Genomic DNA, 12,412 nt, shown 5'->3' with positions numbered 1-12,412 from the left:
TGCTTTTTTTATTTAACACGCAGGTGGCTTTTTTCAGTAAAATGTACGATGTATAATTTACTTATTGAGTAAGGCCACGTAATTATCTGGCCAAATCTTTGTCTTTAGGCACCCTCCACCACCCGACAGCCAAACAAATGAACTTTCCGCATGTACAAACATTACAGCTCATACCAGTGAGTTGAACAACAATCACTTTAGTATCCAATTGCTAAATTTACTGCAAATAATTAAATTACTACAAACTTGATTTTAAGCTTTCGTGACTGCAGGAATCACTGTTTCTTTCGGTAAAGTCACGTGGAAAGAAAATAAATTCAATAATAGAATACGACGTTTCGATTGCAACACAAGCAACCGTCATCAGGTAGAACTATATTTGAGAGACAAAACAGATAATGAGACACACAGACAGACACACAAGCAGAAAGAGACGCACAGAGAAAGACAACATAGACACACAGAGACCCATTGCCTCTGTGTCGAGGCCTTAAATACTTAAATATTTGTGTCTATGTTGTCTCTCTGTGCGTCTCTTTCTGCTTGTGTGTCTGTCTGTGTCATTGTCTGTGTTATGTCTCTCTCTCAAATGTAGTTCTACCTGATGACGGTTGCTTGTGTTGCAATCGAAACGTCGTACTCTATTATTTATTTTATTTTCTTGCCCCCCCGCCCGGCGTATGCCCCTCCCCCCCGCCCGGCGTCTGCCCCTCCCCCCCGCCCGGCGTATGCCCCTCCCCCCCGCCCGGCGTATGCCCCTCCCCCCCGCCCGGCGTATGTCCCTCCCCCCCGCCCGGCGTCTGCCCCTCCCCCCCGCCCGGCGTCTGCCCCTCCCCCCCGCCCGGCGTGGAGGTAAATCCTCTGGCCTGGCATGCGCGGCGCGCCCACCGAGACTACTGCTGCTGCTGTGGCCGCGATGGCGTCGTGAGGCCCCGCGAGCCGCCTCCTCCTCCTCCTCGTCGTCCTCGTCCCTCACCGTCTCCTCCCCTCGTCATCCTCGTCCCTCACCGTCCCATCGCAGCCTTCGCGTCCGCCTCGCCATGCAGGGAGGAGGCGGGGGGGATGAGGACTACATGTCGGCAGCCTTCGTCGAGGCGGGGTGAGCGGCCCGCAGAGAGCGCGGCGACTGCGCCGTGAGGAGGAGGAGGAGGTTGATGATGATGATGATGTGGCCACCCCTGTGGTAGTCCACTGCTAGATGGAGCCCTCCCTCTTCGCGGTGTGAGTGCGTGCGAGTTGTTTGGCCATACTGCAGCCCGGGGCCGGCTCCGTATCACTCGCCACTTGTGTTAGCCGCGGCTGGGAGTCGAACTCTTCAGTGTTTGTGGCTGTTAATAGCGGAGTGCGCGGATCACTGCGCCGAGTTCGATGTTTGTGTGTCTGGGTGTCCTGCACCCGGGTCGTGGTGCCTGCGAGGATGTAAAGACGATTTCCTTGCGAGAAATGTCACCTCGGGTTGTGAGGCAAACAGAAATGTTCACTCTGCGAAGACTCCCAGCCACCGGGGAGACCCTGGCCAGGTTCAGGCTCCCACCTCTCTCGGCCCACGACACAATAATCCACTTCTACTTGAGCCTCAAACTTAGACTTGAGCCTCAAACTAGGCCTGGCCCATGGCCTTGAAACGGCCCTCGACTTCATTTCACATTTTAGCCACAGTATCCGGGTCCTATGTCGGAATACTTAATCCCGCAGTGAAGCAGACGCGCATATTATGGTTAGTGCACCCGCAGTATTCATCAGGGCGACCGAGGTATTCGAACCGTACACCTCTGCATGGGTCTTGTCACCGCCCCGATTCCTTAGTGAAGGGGGATTGTGTCAACACAATAGCACAGGTACATACAGAAAATCTAGACTCGCGTTAAAAGTGATCACTTATCAACCTTTATATATTGTTTACAAAGTATATGACGTGATCACTTATCAACCAGTGCAGCAGGAAACAGGATTACCAGTTTGCTTGGTTGTAAACGAAATTTGAACCTTGCATGGCCCAGTGGAGTTCTCTGACTCTCTGAATCTCAGCAGGTGGCATGCCAGGTCTCTTGACTCTGGACCTGGCATCCATTTGAATGGCCATGCACACTCGAGTGTTGTTAATGTCCAGGATCTACTTCCCTACATGCTCATCACATGGTAGCAATGTTATCATTCGACAGTGGTACCGATTTTATTGACCTCAGGAATGATCGGCTGAGTCAACCCTTGACTGGGATTAGAAATGGGAACCCTCTGAATGAGTTAAGCACAACAACCCATTGCAAGTCAAAAGCTCTTATTACTGTTGCATCAACTGTGCTCAATTATATGTTTATATCCATTGGGTAGTAAATAATTACGTGCGTCCGTTATAATTGGCATGAAAGCACGCAATGTCATTTTCATTTAGATTATCACCCAGCAGCACAGCTCTGCGTTGACTGCATCTGTGCGCATCTCTCATCCCCACAAGGAAGGACCAGCGGCCAGGGCTGGTGGTGTCGCACGCGGTGAGGGCACAGCGGCGCCTGGAGCGACGTCACAACGAGCTGAACGCGCAGCACCGCGCGCGGCACGTGCCGCGAGCCGTGGTGGAGCAGCAGAACCGCGAGGCGGCACTGTCCTCGGCGCTACCCACTCACAACCGCGGGTTCGCCCTGCTGCAGCGCATGGGCTACCGCGCCGGACAGGGGCTCGGCAAGTCCGGTGAGCGGCACCGGGGGCCCGCGGTACGCGCCGGTATCGGTCCGCACGAAGCAAGGATTGATAGCGGGAGGCAGGAGAGGTCTCGTATCGTAGCTGCTCACCCTGAGCTATGAATGCCCTGATAGGGCATTGCCTTTGTGCTGTTCGCCTTTTGGCATTCTCTTGTCTAACACTTTGAGACTAGGCTCTAATTGAAGCTGTCTCGAGTGTGGACCAATCCGTTTCAAAGACAATGCATATATTATCAGAGCATGTTTTTGTTGCATGTTCACCACAAATACGTGTGGTTAATGCAGACAGGATCCCTTGAAAAAGGTTTCTGTTTGGTGTTTTAACATCTTAACACCTATTATTGGTTCTTTCGGTAAAGTCACGTAGAAGGGAAATAATAAAAGAATAAAAATATAAAACAATAAAATTCTCACGACGTTTTGACTGCAACACAAGCAATCATCAGGTGTGAAATTTTCTTGCTGTGGATTTCACACCTGATGATGATTGCTTGTGTTGCAGTCGAAACGTCGTGAGAATGTTATTGTTTGAAATTTTTATTATTTTATTATTTCCCTTCTACGTGACTTTACCGAAAGAACCAAGAATATGAATCCCTGCAGTCACGAAAACTTTAAATCAAAATCTTAACACCTGTTTTATTGCCAGAAAGGGTAAAACCTATTCTTATAGGTAGGATGATGATGACTGCACGACCGATAGTCTTAAGTGTCCACGAAACAAGCTACGTGCATTGAAGTGAACATCTGCAAGTAAAAAACAGAGAACTGAGAATCTGGGGAATGGTTCTGGTGAACACTGGAGTGACACTGGAGTGATACTGGAACCACTGGGTGTTGAAAGCGTGCACGAAGGTTCACCCACCCACAACTCGCCACACCGCCACTCACTTCGTGTCATCCTGGTGAACATTACTGCAGCCTTACAGAGCACATGTACAGACCATCTGTTATTCCACTCATGGATGAGGGATCTCTCCACACCTTCCGGGCTGTGGGGGTTATTTGTCCATTCTTCAGCATGCTGGTCAGTTTGGGTTGAAGGCGAGGGGCACATGTATGTTGGAACATAGTACAGTACGTTAATTAATTTTGCTACACTGCACTCTCATGACAAAGCCCTGCTGCAACTTTCTTATGTTTTATGAATAGCGGTCGCTCATCCAACTACTACTGTTATTTTACCAGGTGAAAGCCCTCTTGAGCTATGAGCTCTGTTTTTGAGGCAACGTGGCCACACATGCTAGTGCATCGAAGTGGCTTATTCTAAGTCGGGATTTATAGTAGCAGCCAAATAATCAAAATGCATGTTTCTAATGTGGAGGGAAAAACTGGAGGACCCGGAGAAAAATCTTTGCGAACTCAGAGAGACAACACGCGAACTCCAAATATACATGCGTCAGGGTCGGGATCAAACTCGCATCCTCCTGTTGTATACCATGCGAGGGAGATAACATTTCCCCACATGTCATGTGACACTGCACGGACATCACTCCTGCAAGCTTGTAAATTGCCAAACTCGCAACGGAACTACTCGATTCCCTCATCATCACACTCATCGTCACGAGGCGTGTTGGTGTATTTGACTTGTGCGATCACTCTCCATGCATGTAGATATGTTATAATGGCAGCTTACAGGTGATTTTGTTTTTCTGTCTTTGATACCACAGGCACTGGCATCACGGAGCCTATCCCAGTGCAACCCAAAGCAGGTGAGTGCCGATTGCGTTTGCTGCACGGTTGAGCCACTCTTGGCCATACGCACGCTTAACTCTGTGCGTGTACCCAGGAGCAGCAGCATGCAGGCCAGGGACACAGTGCTGCCAGTCCCATGTATGTTCCTGATGTGGTAAATTAAACCAGAACAGGGGAAGAACATAGAAACTCCACACAGACAGGAGTCAGATTCGAGAATTAAACCTAGGCCCTTCTTGCTGTGAGCCACAAGTGTTGCCACTGTGACACCATGCCACCTTAATCTACAGTTGTATCAATGGAGATTGGAGTGTCGTGCCAAACGTGTCGTCTGAAGTGAGGGATTGTGTGGTAACAGTGGGTGGTCGAGAAAGCTCGGGCAGAGGTCGACTGCAGGGAGCCCGGCTCGTGAGCGTTGGTACGGAGCGCGTTGCGGAGTCGGAGTTTGTGTAAGGGAACTCGTGGGGTAACCCTTGCCATGAGGAACGTTTTTGTTGGCGAGGGAAATCGTGTTGGGAACTCATGAAAGCTCATTCAGATGACGTGTTTCTTCTGAGGGAGACCCTGGGGTAAAGAGAAGTGCACGCACAAAGATTTTGTAACAAAATCGGCACAAATCAATGACAATAATAACGGTCACGAGGTCTAACGGTGGCCAAGTCTGCGGATGCCATGGTGATTCTTTCGTTGCACAGTCGACACTCGCCCCCATCCGACCCAAAAATCAATTGTGAATCACTAGCCCTCTGCTCTTTTTGTTTTCAACCACCTGGATTTATATTCGGCTTTGTCTGAATAATGGCATTTATGGTTTGACCGAGATACAGGGATACTCAGGCAATCTGAAGGGGAGAGAGCGTCTGTAACAATAGTGCAAAGTGAGGATATTCTAAGGGCAATTGCATTGCAGCAGCTATGGTTTTAGGAGAGACTTAGAATAATCAAAGGTTGCACATGTGTGCGGTACATATACATTTATACATTCACTGGCATGGGTCTGCATCGTGCTCAAATTGTACGAATGTTATTTCAAATGCCTGACCAAAACCATGCTACCAAGAGAAGTTGAGTGGACAGATGTCTGAGCATGTAGGTATGCGATTTGTGTTGGGGATGAGTTCGGAGGTGATTTCATTTTCTTTATAAGGATTTGTATTATCGGCGCTTTAACTTGCAATCATCTCACAGCTGTAGGGCTGACCTCACTGACCCTACGCACATATCAGTGTTGGTGCTTGCAGAATAGAAAATGAAACATAAATCTTAGGCTTACCAGAAAGCTTGGATGATACCAAAATAAATGATACACGCACATAAGGTATTGTTTAAGTGCGCAAAGAAGAATGGAGAGATGCATGCTTGAATTTACACTGAGAGATGGACAAAGGAATATGTGGAACAGTGAACAAACGCGAATCGGAGACATCGTATTGACAATACAGAAGTAAATGGGCTCCAATAGGAACCATCGCTAGGTGGGTCAATGGCCGATGTGTGAGGACGATCAGCACAGAGATGGAGCGATGACATGGGTTTCTGCGCACAAGTGAGATGATGGTAGCAGCACTGGACCGACCGCGAGGGATGGCGATGGTGTGAGGAGACCTTCATCCAGCAGTGGAGAGACATTGGTTCATAATGATAGAGCTATTTGAAGAGCTTATTGTAACACGTGGACATTAGAAGAGCAGTGAGATGCCATTGGTTTTATTTTCCTCTGAATGAGAAAATCCAAGTGATATTTATCAGAAAATAGGTTGCAAATTAATGAGCAACCACAAGTATTGTGGCAACATATACAATGGGTGGTGGCATGGCTGCAATCAGCGTGCATGTTTGTGATGATGACCCAAGTGGTAATTCACTTGAGGATTAAACTTAGCCAGCATTGCTTGTGTGGAGAGGTTGGTTGTGTGTGACAGGCAAGCAGGATGTAAGGACGAATATCAGCAGTCATAGGGATACATTTGGCAACAGTGCTCTCAATAATTTCTGATGTGTTGAATTTCTCAATTGTGTGCCCAATGGGTGCCAAAAATGTTATTGGACTCTTATAAGGCGAAGAAGATTCGCGTTGGCCGTACCTTATCAGGCAGATTCCTGATGGAAGGCGAGATTAAGTGGGAACACCCGGGTTCAAATCCCAACCTTACACATGAAAGGTCACGAGGAAAGGTCACGTTTTTTAGGACATGCAGGGTCTGATAATGGTTGCCTTGAAGGAAGATTGACAGACTGTCACAAGCGCTTCACATTGTTGGAGAAATACATTTGGCAAAGTGTATCCTGACGTTCATTTGTAGTGCCATGGGCTGTTGATAGGGAGTGGTGTTTCAGCATGGTAATGCACCCCCACACTCAGTATGTGCTTTGATGGAATTGTTGGGAGAGTTTTGATGGGATGTTCTGAAATGTGGCAGAGCCCAGACTTAGTGTGTGTGGTTCTGCTGGTGGTGCGTGTGTGTGTGGTTCTGCTGGTGGTGTGTGTGGTTCTGCTGGTGGTGTGTGTGGTTCTGCTGGTGGTGCGTGCGTGCAGATAGGGGTGGAGTGGGCCGGGAGAAGGAGAAGGAACGACAAGTGGCGGAGCGCCAGCGGCGCAGGCAGCAGCAGCAAGCCAAGTGTTCGGTGGAGGAATACAGGCACGCACTGTGTGTGTGTGCTCACATCATCAACATCAATGAAGCCGCTTATTACTTCGTACTTAAAGAAAACTCTTTGTTCTACCAAATTCCGCCACAGGGTGTCTGCATTTTTTTTTTATTTATCACGTCTCGGTGCACTGTCCAAATCGGGGTGTTCAATTACAACTATGTAGTACAGCAACCATTTGTGATGATACATTTAACTGTAGGCAAAGATCAACAAGCACACCCATGATCACGCTTTAGTTTAGTTACTCACCTGAGCTGTTTTGGTGGGGCCACAGCGAGTGCTCTGCCTTAAACTAGATTCAAGAGTCCACCCTGTGACGTGCAGGCAGCTCTGCTTTTCTACTTGTGGGGACGATGCTTCCAGTGCTTGGGATTGCACAGAGAACGTACGGTGATGTGGGAGGGGTGTGATAAAAGACTCATGTCCCCTTCTTTGTACGGATAGGCCTTGCGTGGGCGGTCGTTGCATGGGTGCGCTTCACGTGACGTTGGTGCGTTCTGCGTCCCGCGGTGTAGGACGCGCGTGCGCAATAAGCTGGAAGATCGCCAGACGGAGGAAGACCTCCGGAAGAGCCGGGGAGCCTGCGAGCAACTTGACCAGCAGAAGGTACAGGGGTCGGCGTGGGGCACGACAGGCGGCTCCTGGAATCGGGGCGGGGGGTCGCGTCGTGGGATTGTGGTTCCTGGGGCCTCCAATGGTTCTGTGCAACAGAGAATAGTTGAGCGAGGGAGTCCCCATCGCTGTTGGTAGGTCAGCTCGCAGGCAACAGATAAACAACCATCTGTGAAGGCACTTGTGTCAACTGTTATTTGAGAATTCGGTGTCCATCGCAGCGTGGAAGACAGTACGTCTGGCACAGCGGTATTATACGAGCATTCTCCTCTTACCAACAAATCTGGACACATTATTCCGATCCTGAATGACGACCCTAATTCATTGAGGTAGTATGCCCAAGTAAAAATAACTTAATGATGATACGATCATGAGCATCATTCAAGGATCTGAAATATACATCTGAAATTGTGGAACTGCCCTGTTACCAGTCATTGCTAATAACGGGAATTAATGAAATGCACATTTATGAATCTTTCGGATTATATTAGTTATACTGGTTAAAAAAATTTGCAGTAATAATGACAAAAATAGATGTGGTGCCTGCGTGTGCTTTGTGTGAAGCACGCCGTGAACCGTACGGCACACGAGCGTGTTAACACATGTGCTCTCCGTGTCCCTTGCATGTCGTGAGCAGGGGGTGAGGGAGCCACTGGAGCCCTGGTTCTGGATGCAGCCTGAACCAGACGAAGATGAGGATGACGAGGACGATGAGGAGGAAGATGATGACGACCAACCCAATGTGAGTGTTTCGTTGCAGGCCGTGAGCCGCTCCCTCCTCTCACGAGCGTGGAGTCCATGAGCCGAGGCGTTTGCCGATTCGCAGCTCCAGAGTGATGTAACGGGGCTGTGCGTGGCGTATGTGTGCTACTCTCGCGTGCTACTCTCGTGTGCATGCTGGTGCACTCTAGATTTGAAGTTTTCGTGACTGCAGGGATCCATACTCTTTGGTTCTTTCGGTAAAGTCACGTAGGTATAAAATAAATTAAATCGGTGATTTACCGAAAGAACTAAAGAGTATGCTGGTGCACGTCACCCGACCTTCACTTCATCACATTTAATTTCCCACTGCAGACGAGTGGCAGACCCACTACAGCCAAATCAGTAATGCTGCTCAGCTGGGACTACACGCGCTGCCAAGGTGGAATATAAGCTTAGGTTTGACAGTTGATACCAAATTGCTTATATGGACCTTCAATACAAAAGCCACGTTGCCACAATCCAGTAAAGTGACTTCCATTGTCGCCTATCACCCATATCGCCTAGCACCAGTTCCTGGACAGTTTATGACCAGAGGTGGCCAACTGTTACTGCTTCCTCTTGTGTTTTTGTATTAAACAACAAGAGTGATTCTCCTCCTCCTGAGTGAGCATATTATCCACTGTCTGGCCAGATGATATGTGGTTTTACGTGTAGTCTCTGAACCCCTGAAAACTGGCAGTAAATATGGTCACAAGTACTAACATTTTAACCTCATGGCGCTACCCCGGCTCTCGCATAATGTCCGTGATGCAGTCATTTTTAATCTGTTGATGGCCTGCGATGCGGCAATCGACTCATCTTGACGAGCTGTACTCACGATGCACTATGGTGCATACAAACGTTCAGGGTTTCAGCACAATCGTGCTTGCTGCGTTTCAACATTGTGGAGTAGCACTGATTTCGGATTGATTGGTACCCCAGTCGTGGAGTTTAGTACACCCCTGGAAAAAAGTGTCCCAGAAATAAAATATTTAATTTCCTCAGCCATTTTAAGGATCAGCCATTTTAAGGATCATTATACTGGTGCTGCAACAGTGCAGACCACAAACTTCCTCTCTGGTGAGGCCAACAAAGCCATGAACACTGCCTCCTACCATCACCGCGGCCCACAGAGAGAGCTGTGCGGGAGAGATGAGGCAAATGGCAACTTGTTTCACCCTGAAGATGTTTATCTCCATGACAATTAGCAGAGCCAATCATGATTTCTGGGTAGGGCATTTGTCGAAATTGAGTGCATTGATAGGGAAACCTGCGCACTTGGTGAGGCACAGGGCTCTTGAGAAGCAGTGGCGTGTTCAGTGCAACGACACCTGACACAAATTGCTCCAGCCTTCAGGAAACGGGCGCTGGATGTCATCTGACCCACGACTAACAACTGTTGTGCCCATGCAGCGTTTGCAGAAGCAGGAGATGCTGCAGAAGCTGACAGGCTACCTTCGGTCCGAGCACTTCTACTGCATCTGGTGCGGCACTTCCTACGAAGGTGCGTGCTGCACTCGCTTGCCCAAAGGGGTGCCAATTGGGCAGCTCACCATAGTCTCCACTAGCACATACCTTGGTCACTCGGACTGAACCACCGGTACATATGTTGAGGGATAACACTGATTTGTTACTATGTGGAATTTCTAGTCGTGCAAAATACCTTTGATATCGTCCCCCTGCAGTGTTTGAAGTAGTAGTCTCATATCTGAGTAAACAGAGGTCCTTCCTTGTTGGCTGATGTTTCAAGGAAACTACCTGCAGGAGGTAAAGTCAGCCTCTCCAAATGCAATCAAGTAAAGGGTTGGCACTCCTCTTCATAGGCAGCCTGGAGCCAGCACTGCAAATGCCACGTTCCCATAGCAGGGATCAGTCTGTATACACGTGTACCACTGTTCACCAGCCACTATGCTCTTCCAGTTGACCCCCAGGGGATAATAGCTCGAGGCAACTCCAATGAGGAATTTAATTCTCAACCTTTGCAACTGTGATGCAATTTAGCCACAGATCAAGGTTTAATCAGACTCAAATGCAGTGTCACATGTCATAAATCCCTCGTGTTTTACGATTCCCTTATGTCATAAAAAATATATATAAACTCCGATTTTAATTGAAAGTTTTTATCGTCCTCGGTGAATATCCTTAAGTAAAAAAATTATCCATTTAAATTAAATGTTCTACATTTTATCACCTGGACCACAACTAAATCACCAGTGACATTGTGTTTCCCCATCAGACCGTGACGACCTGGACTCTAACTGCCCCGGAAGTACTGCAGAGGACCACAACTGATGGGTAGAGTCAAGATCGTTGTCCTTCCAAGTTTCGCAAGATTATTTTTGAAGCCGCGTGAATTCTCATCTGAAGACTGCCCAAACTTCACCCCCTTTTTCTTCCACTAGATGGAGAAAGTCAACACACCGTATGTTAGAGTAAAATACATTTTCTGCAGTGTCGTGCAGTCGTATTCACTGTGGCTGCGCTGTAGATTTACAGATGAACAGGCATGGCCACCATGATTGGAAAATGTACCGCGAGGGCTGGCGCCAACTGGTTTGTGAAGACAACTGTACGTGCGCATGTACTGTACATGTAACCACAGCCTCCTGTGTCAACGCTGGAAAGCTATGGTGCCCAAATTATATTATTTGGGTCTTTCTGTAGTCACATAGATGGTTCTAAGAAAATAACCAAAAACTACGTTCCGATCACAACAAGCGATCGTCATCAGGAGGAAAGAGGATGACGTACGCGTGTGTTGTGATCAGAACGTAGTTTATTTTTATTTTCTTTGAACCATCTACTTGACTTTAGTGAAAGACCCAAAGAATATTGAGTCCTGCAGTCACGAAAGCTTTAAGTCAAGATTTGCCCAAATAATGTTTTGTTTCAGTGTGTAAATACCATTTTTTTTTTTATTAAACTTTAACTTAAATAGTCTGTGTTTCATGCTCATTGACATAAACCATCTGGGGCCTCTGATGTAGTGCAAAGCCTGTGGCAACATTTGAAATCCCTCTAATCCTGTGCATGCACTTGCTGCGAGTGTACATTATCCATGCTCATGTTTACATTTCCCTTTTTTAAAGTCATTACCAATTTGCCATTGTGAAGTGGCTGTCGTTTATGGACAATGTGGCTTGGGATTTCTCAATTTCTTCCCAATTTTCACCGGCCTTGGCTTGGACATCGCTGGGGAGTTGTGTACCACCTTTAATGTGTACCACCTCAATAAGGAAAAGAAAAGGCACAGAAATGCCACCCAGTAAAGAGGCGGCTCCTCTCCTGGTTCCCATTAATCCAGTTGGAGTGCAGCACAGCAGCTGCTGCTCGTTGCAAAGGTTGTTCAAATCCTGTGGCCACCCCAATTAATACTGTGGGTGTAGTAACCAAAACATACGACGTGCCATCTGCGTCAGTGGACATTAAAGATCACTGTCATTCATAGGCATAGGCCAGTGTGCCTGCATCGCGATCAAAATGTTAAAAGTTCACACCGCACATGACGCAAGTGGAATATACAGTTCATAGCAATCGTGCCAAAACGTGGCCAGGGCCCTCCTGAAAGAGAGTCCGCAACGGTCCAAGTTGGACCATTCGTCACTGCGCTGCCAAACAAGACGTGGAGGCGGCTCTAAACAGATGGGATGCACACAGCAGGGAGGCCCCTGTTGGCCAGAGGAGCGGTCCCGATGGAGCCGCTGCTGGGCGCGCCAGGCCTCGTCGGTGCTGCAGGGCGGGCTCCTGCTGCAGGGCGGGCTCCTGCTGCAGGGCGGGCTCCTGCTGCAGGGCGGGCTCCTGCTGCAGGGCGGGCTCCTGCTGCAGGGCGGGCTCCTGCTGCAGGGCGGGCTCCTGCTGCAGGGCGGGCTCCTGCTGCAGGGCGGGCTCCTGCTGCAGGGCGGGCTCCTGCTGCAGGGCGGGCTCCTGCTGCAGGGCGGGCTCCTGCTGCAGGGCGGGCTCCTGCTGCAGGGCGGGCTCCTGCTGCAGGGCGGGCTCCTGCTGCAGGGCGGGCT

General features: G+C 48.8%; 1 protein-coding gene across 1 annotated transcript; it reads left to right on the top strand.

Annotated features, from left to right (window-relative positions):
* Positions 1-887: 887 nt before the first annotated feature.
* On the top strand, positions 888-12,123 carry LOC133341208 (G patch domain-containing protein 11-like). Its single transcript, XM_061549666.1, has 8 exons — positions 888-1,099; positions 2,456-2,688; positions 4,370-4,411; positions 6,931-7,033; positions 7,562-7,652; positions 8,296-8,400; positions 9,813-9,903; positions 10,636-12,123. The coding sequence occupies exons 1-8, from the start codon at positions 1,041-1,043 to the stop codon at positions 10,689-10,691; spliced, it is 780 nt and encodes a 259-aa protein (XP_061405650.1). The 5' UTR covers positions 888-1,040; the 3' UTR covers positions 10,692-12,123.
* Positions 12,124-12,412: the final 289 nt, after the last annotated feature.

The sequence above is a fragment of the Lethenteron reissneri genome, chromosome 11 (genome assembly GCF_015708825.2).
Source record: "Lethenteron reissneri isolate LAM-NWPU_2019-01 chromosome 11, ASM1570882v1, whole genome shotgun sequence".
NCBI lineage: Eukaryota > Metazoa > Chordata > Hyperoartia > Petromyzontiformes > Petromyzontidae > Lethenteron > Lethenteron reissneri.
This window is presented reverse-complemented; position numbering and strand designations above follow the sequence as displayed.